Source organism: Asterias amurensis, chromosome 1, assembly GCF_032118995.1.
Source record: "Asterias amurensis chromosome 1, ASM3211899v1".
Classification (NCBI taxonomy): Eukaryota; Metazoa; Echinodermata; class Asteroidea; order Forcipulatida; family Asteriidae; genus Asterias; species Asterias amurensis.
In genome coordinates this window covers 29,978,140-29,986,119 of record NC_092648.1, presented here as the reverse complement: position 1 = coordinate 29,986,119, position 7,980 = coordinate 29,978,140, and the positions used below count along the sequence as shown (strand labels likewise).

At 39.8% G+C, this 7,980-nt stretch overlaps 1 protein-coding gene across 1 annotated transcript; it reads right to left on the bottom strand.

Annotated features, from left to right (window-relative positions):
• Positions 1 to 284: 284 nt before the first annotated feature.
• LOC139936233 (choline transporter-like protein 4) lies at positions 285 to 7,005 on the bottom strand. The gene has a single exon (XM_071931019.1). The coding sequence runs from the start codon at positions 6,694 to 6,696 to the stop codon at positions 4,498 to 4,500; it is 2,199 nt and encodes a 732-aa protein (XP_071787120.1). The 5' UTR covers positions 6,697 to 7,005; the 3' UTR covers positions 285 to 4,497.
• Positions 7,006 to 7,980: the final 975 nt, after the last annotated feature.

Here is a 7,980-nt window from a genome sequence, read left to right as displayed (position 1 = left end):
ACGCGTGGCCTGAGTGGGAGAGGGAAATTTTTCAAAAAAATAATGATCATAATGATGATTATGATGCGACTAAACTGTGACCATTATCACACATTCTCCCAAATTGTGCTTTAAAACCGCAGTTTGTATACTGACCTAGTTGCTCATTTTATTTAAAACCTATGTGACTGTGTTATTTAAAATAAAAACTTCTCAAATAAACCAATAACCAAACAAGCTTGGAAACGGGAACTTGAAATCTAAAACAGTCATGACCAACTTTATTGGATAACTATAGAGGGCGCTCTTAAAATGTTGCACTCCCAATATACGGCTCTGGTTGCCCTCTGTCGTTTAGCGACATGGCAGGGATGGTATTCGTATATGGTCAGTACCCCCAACCCATTTAGGTACACATAATTATGACTAGGGATGTGGCTGCTGAAAACCCCCACAATATTAGTACCATCCGAACTACCATGGTAGCAACCATCACACCTACAAAGGTTCCAACAGGTTTTTGCACGAATCATGGACTCCCGTTATGAAGTGATATTTTGATACATGATACTTTGGGTACCTTGTCCTGCTTAACATAATTTTGTTGTGCTTAACTACTTTTGCCCTGCCTAAGCAGCTCTATGAAATTGGGCCCTAATTTAGTTAGTGTTAAATTTCCAACCATCTAGTGTACCTGGAACTTAAAGCTGTATTTTTTTCAAAAAGAGTTGTTTTTTGCGACAATTTTATCAGTAACAATACCTTTATGTGTATAGAGGGTGTTCCTGTAATATATTATCAGTTGTGTACACAGAGCAATATGTAACTCTTTTCCAAAGTCCCACACCTCTGCCCCTCTTGCCATTGGCCATGTCGAACATTGATTGCCAGCCGATAAGCTTATTATGCCCCTGCAGTTGGTGAAGCTACCAAAGGTAGGGGCGTACTATTTCTGACATTTCATTCTGTGTGCGTGTGTTGGTAGGTATACATTAGCCCTAGAACTCTTTCTCTGTACACAGATACAGCGAAACTGTAGTACAATACGAAAGTGTAAGGCCGCCAGGGCTAACATTCACTGGACTTTGTTAATTATAATTTACCATCTTTTATTTACAGTAGGTTATTGTTTAAACCGGATCTACCAAAAATATTACGTGATTAGTTGTTTGTTGACAACGGTCATAAAGTGTAATCAACAGTCTGTTCCAATGGTAGAAACAGTTGTATCTGTAAACAGCCTTATAAAACATTCATTTGCTGATTGCTAACAGGCAACACACAAAGGACAAAGGACACACAACACACAAAGGACCTCTTATCACTCTATAAACCGTTCAAGATTCTCTATCAAGTGTTTACTCTGTTTTTTCAAGTCATCATGACTTTATTAACTGGTGCCCAGTTCAAAAAGGTGTTTAGCAGAATGATATTTGGTAAACTGTCTGCTAAGCAGACAATTGGCATGGAACCAGTCACAAGCAGTGTGTCTTACACGGTGTTTTGTCTGGTAACCCGCAATATTTACTGCTGTGCTAAGCATTTTTGTGCTTACAGGCTTCGTAAGAGTCTGGTTCCTGGGCCATATTTGGTTATGCTGTTAAGCACAAAATTCTGCTTAGAAAATGTTATTTTCCCTGCTACTGAACAAGAAAAGAGTGGGTTACCGGTCACAGTAGTGTGAACTGTATTTATGCTGGTGACCTGTGAACTAAGCAATACTTAATTTATGCTTACAGGCATTGTTACCCCATTGGTCCAGGGATTTGATGTTTATATGAACAACTGGAGATGGGCCACCAACTGTTTTGATTCTGGACATCTTCTTCTAATTTGGCACTCTACCTATCTACCGAGCTATATAGCCCTTTTTGGGGGTCTCACTATTTTTTCAATATCTTTATTTGAGTGTTTTTCTTTTTAACTACAATGACATGCCAGGCAAGCACAGACACAAATTTGCGTTTGTATATTGTCATAATTTCCCAATAAACAGGTTTAAAGTAATTGAAGAGTATATTGACATGTTTTAGCAGATTGAAATAAAACTTTATTTATTTAAAAAATACTTCAGAAATGCGGCTTTAACTGTTAATGGCTAATTTAATCTAATATATAATGTATTACATTTCGTGGAATAATGCAAGCAATGTTTAAGTTTAATGGCTGTTAGTTTAAACAACTCGAAGCGTTTTTGGTTAACGATTAGGCTCGTTCCCTTTGGAAATAAAACAATAATGATTTAAACACTTCAGAAACGCGGCTCGAATTGTTGTTTCAGTCAATAACGTTGAACAACCAAAATATCACCTCGACATATCATTATACACATTATAGGCCTATGCATGTATGCGTGTTTCCTTTTTAACTAAAGATACTTTTGACTTATACCAGCACTATTATTTGATTTAAATATAGCAATGCCCGAACATTCAAATACATACAAAAAGTTGTTAATTTTTTTTCGTTCAAATGATGAAAGATTGCCGACATAACAGTTTGAAATTTTGTTAATTTAATTTGTGTTGAAAAAAAATCCGGAAGTCATTTACCATTATTATCAGTAAACGTATACTAAAAAGTACTTTGCATTATTGACAGGATCAAAACTACATAATTTGGAGTGGATATCAATGTACGAAAATCATAGATGCATGTTTTATCAAGAATATTAAAAGCTATATCACAAACCTTTTCCCTCCCCCAATTTTCTCTAAAAGAAAACACTTTGGTTCAATTACATTTTAAAGTTTTGTATAGCATTTTTTTTTCTCTGCATAAATATAAAGTATGTTGAAAAAACGGAAGTAATTTTGTCTTACAATATCGTGTCGGCGGATTGCTCATTAGCCAATAAGTATGTTTTGGGTTTGAACAAAGAAACATTTACTCAGTGGGACTCGAACCAACGAACTCCGTATTAACGTGCCGGCGCTCTACCAACTGAGCTGTCTAGCCCTATGTTGGCAGTCTCCCTATATTATTGTCAATATCTTTGTCCCCTAGATAGCTCAGTTGGTAGAGCGCCGGCACGTTAATGAGGTCGTATAGGTTCGTGTCCCACTCTAGTAATTTGTTCTTTGTTCAACCCACAAAATCATTTAAACATTTACCCAGTCAGTTTCCCTGGTGGTTTTATATTGATACAAATTGTCAAACATGTCACCGGCCTTAAGGGAACACGTTGCCTTGTATCGGACGAGTTGGTCTTTGAAAAGTGTTTGTAACTGGGTTTTTTTGTAAAATGCATATGGGTAGAAAAGGTGTTGTTAAAGTAGAATACAATGGTCCACACAAACATGCCTGAAAATTGCACGGTTTTCCTTCAACCTCGTCGACTAAAACGGTCGGCCATTTATGGGAGTCAAATTTTTGACCCCCATAAATGGCCGACCGTGTTAGTTCGCGCAGTAAAAGGAAAATCACGCAATTTCGAGGCAAACTTGTGTGGACCATTGTATTCTACTTTTAAAACATCTTTCCAACCATATGCATTTAAAAGAAAAAAAACGGTTACAAACGCTTTTTATGGACCAACTCGTCCGATCCAAGGCAACGTGTCCCTTTAAGATTTCCAGCCTCAAAGGTGTTTCAATAAATTTCAGTAAACGTTAATGAACCACCGTCAGTAAAAAGAATTGCCTTACTGATAGGCTGGTCAATACACTTATAAGCAGAGTCTTTCATATATATTTTTTAGCATAATGTTTTGTTATATTTACAACAATTAAAGGCAATGGACACTAAGTAATTACTCAAAACAATTTGTTAGCATAAAACTTAATTGATAACGAGCAATGGATAGCTGTTGGTAGTATAAAACACTGCGATAAACGGTCCCTCTGAATTAAGTAGTTTTTGAGAAAGATGTAATTTCTCACTCAAATAGTAAAGGACTTTGGTTGTGCTATTCTATTATGCATCTGAAAGCAAAAAAAAAATCGTAAAAAAAATGGTGTTTTTTCTTTCATTATTATCTCGCAACTTTGACGACCAATTGAGCTCAAATTTCCACAGGTTTGTTATTTTATGTATATGTTGAGATACACCAAGTGAAGAAGACTGGTCTTTGACAATAACCAATAGTGTCCAGTGTCTCATCATGTTACTATTCTAAGGTAATTGTGTGTTTGTGTACTCGGCGTAAAACTGGAAGATGTATTTCTATAACTTGCCAAACTCTTAATTACATCATCATCAATAAGTTGTTGCAACCGAGATCCAGATCGCAACGTCGTGCCATAAGACTTGTGTTTACTCCTCGTCATGTTTGGAAAGTCCTCAATTTTCAAATTAAACCACTCGTGTCACTATCTATCATTTTCTTGCCCTATCACAAAAACTTCACTTTTTTCAAATGTTTGAAACTAATGTGGCACCTCTAAATAATAGCCAGCCATTTCTTTTCACATTTTGTTTCCCTTCTTTTTGGAATATTTGAGACTAAGAGAACAAGTGGAGGTGGTTTATAAATTGTTTCTGCTTCACTTCGGTACAAGTTATTCTGTTCTTCCATTTTTACTGCGCGTTTTCTTGCATTTCATGATCTATTTCTTTCTTCTTCGCCTTCTTGGGTTTCTTATTCTTCTTACCAAGTACAGCCATAAGACTCTTCGACATGAAGTAAGGCTTCTCCTCGGATCCATCATGGCGCTCCAGATCTTCAAGGAAGCACAAGAATAACGTGTCCACTCCCATGTCGTACACGGCAAAGAAGACAGCTGCAATGACGTAAGAGAAGACACCGATTACCACTATGGGTGCCCAGATGTAATTCAGAGGTGGTATAGGGATGAGAGGATTTGAGTCCCATGTGAAGTAGTAGAACGCACCCACAGTGACGCCCAAGGTAATGGTCAATTTGAAGATGAACAGCAAGAAACTTGTAATGCTATTCAAGACGGCAGCGCGCAGGATGTTCCTCATGAGGAGGAAGAATGCATCCTTGGCAGCCGCACAGAACGAGCGGCCGTATATAGCGATTTCGATGTAGGCATTGCGGTTGATGTACCGGATGAACTTCTCAAGACACCAGAAAAGACACTGGCAGCAGCATAAGATGAAGCGGGAGATGCAGTTATCCAAACCAGAGCCTTTCAGCTTCTTTTCCACGTACTCCAGAATGATACGGATGAACTGGACGATGGTGACAATGAGAGAGCCAAATGCCAGGGAACCAAGGTGGTATCGTATGGCCCGCCAGAGGGAGCTGGCAATGGGCACAGCAGGGATGTCATTCGGCTTGGAGAAAGCCCAATAGTAAGAGGCAAATGCCCCAGCTAAAATCATCTCCCCCAATGCTATGATAAAGTTTACCATCCATAAGAGGGCAAACACCATGTACAACTGTAAGTACAGTTTGTAATCTGGGATGACATAACTGACAAACTGGCATTTTGCCGGTGAGTTCAGCGTACTGTTGAATCCTGATATATCACAAGCTGTCCCATTCGTGGCATCTGACCCGAGTGGAGCGTCGACAACTGTATAACTTGCCTCACCAATCGATGCTAAAAATACAAAAACGAAAGCCCAAAAGACGGCGAATGTGATCTGGAGAATGAATGGCAAGATGGGACCAAAGATGGTAGATGGCATCATGCCCATGGCTCGGCTTGCCTCCTCGATTACTGCCGTGGCGAGTCGAATGCGGTTGAACAGCACCAAGATGATCAGGAGGAGTATACCACCGATCACGCTTAAGATGATGGCGAAGATGAGCCAGATGACTGAAGATTGGAGGTAGCATTCCGGGTCGAGATACTTAAAAGTGGCGTCTCCAAAGTCACCACATTTGGATTGGTCTCTGTATTCAAAATATCGCTTGTAGGTAAAGTAATTTCCAAATGCAAGGAGACCAACGAAGACTACAAGCACCGCCCAGACGATGAACGTCGCCAACCATTGCATGAGTAGGAGAAGAAAGAAACAGAGAAGCATTGTTCCTCCTAGAGCTGCTAAGATGTAAGGCCATGTTTTCAAGAAGTCGTCAACAAGGTTCTCAATTTGTTCGATGCCGTACACGAAGCTAACCAACTTCCCCAAAGTGTCCACTTGCTCGTTGGTTGTGTTGCGCCCGTTTTCTGTCTGTCCGTTCTCGTCTGCAAAGGTAATGGGGAGACACCGTCCAGCGAACGGTTGGCTCTGGACATAGTACACGGCACACAATTCCTTAGTCGCTAACTCCAAGATTTTACTAAGGTCGTTACCAACATACGCTTTCGGATCAATGTCATATCGACAGATGAGCTTATCCCAGTCCACAGTATAAAGATCCGCTACTTCCAGTAAAGAAAATGTGGTATTAGGGCACGACTTGACACATACTTGCGGGGTTGGGCAGCTGAGGGAAAACAGGACGGTAGACGAAAGGCATGACAGCAAATCGAAGTAGAAAGCGTAGGGTTTGGTCTGTACGGTATCACTCACCCCGCACAACTGCCCCTGGTAGTCGGATGGATACAACAAAGTATCTGGATTTCCATACGAAAAGGCAAAATAGGCGACCACTCCAATGCCGGCCAAGAAGGCCAGAAATATCACGCAGCAAATGACATCGGTGCAGCTTCGTTTGTGGATGGGTCCTTTGAACGTTGGGTCGTGTCGGCGTGGTTTCCCGTAATTCTTCCCTTTACGCTCTTCCTCTAAGTCGTCGTCAGGTCTGTCAATGTTCTCCACTGAGGATGTTTTCTTGGTTTTCTTAGATCCGAGACCCATGTTGTTGTTTTTCAACTTCAAACTCGAGACAATTCGTGACTACTGATTTGATGGGCTGTAACCCTCTGTGATGACACACTTTTTACTGCGAGATACGGACGACAGTTTGTCCTGCTGCTGTGAGCCGGACTTGAATGTGACTGCTTCGCCGAAACCGTATAGCCCTTTGTTTTGTTTGATCTCCAAATAATGCACCAAATGCATTCCAGAATGACTGTCCCCTAAATACTGCAGATACTACGTCAATCCAGTAATACCTTTAGCCGGATTCAGATAATGGCTTCGCTGAAACCATCGCGGAATACACCGAAACAATACAGCTGTGTGTTTGTTTGTTCTTTTAGCTACAACCGATGTCACTGTTTGGGTCCACACACCATGTTTGATGTCGGGTTAAAAATTAACTACAGTATAAATGCTTTAAAGGTCATTGGACACCTTTAGTATTGTCAAAGACCAATCTCACTTGGTGTATCTCAACATTTTATGCATAGAGTAACAAACCTGTGAAAATGTTGACTCAATTTTGGCGTCGAAGTTGCGCGAAAGAAAGACAAACTACCCTTGGCGCACAAGTTGTATGCTTTCAGATGCCTTGAGTGAGACCTCAGATGAGGTATCTAATTCAAAACCAATATTTTAGCGAGAAATTACTTCGTTCTTTCTCAAAAACGTTACTGGAGGGAACCGTTTCTCACAATGTTTCAAATTATCAACAGCTCTCCATTGCTCATATATTATACCAAGTAAGTTTGAATGCTAACAATAATGAGTAGTTCCAAATAGTTTCCAGTGCCTTTAAATACACAGGCGGTTTTTCTCAGAGCGACTTGCAATGCAGTACGACTACACACAATGACCTTTGGATACAAGTTTGACACATTAAAAACTGGTCAGAGGTTGAGGAGCAAAGCCTTTATGTAAGTAAATAGGCCTACATGAAGTATGGACATAACATTAACTGATAAAAATATGTAGACTGCGAGTCTAAACAATTACTTTGATATAGGCCTAGGCGTTTGTGTATATAATTTATGGCTATATATTTTATGCCCGATAATGGAGCTTTACAGTCCCTTACAATTGTGTGTTGCGTAAGGCCTAGGCCTATCTGTTTTTTTTGTGCTTGGCGTCGAATTTAGTGGATTGATCTATATAACCCTCAATAATTCACAGCGGCACGGGATTTATAACCTCCGTAAGTTACTCTCTTAAACTGTATCAAAATTGATAAAAATTGATTTTTGTTTACCCATTACTTTACCAATAATAGTCACTTGCTAC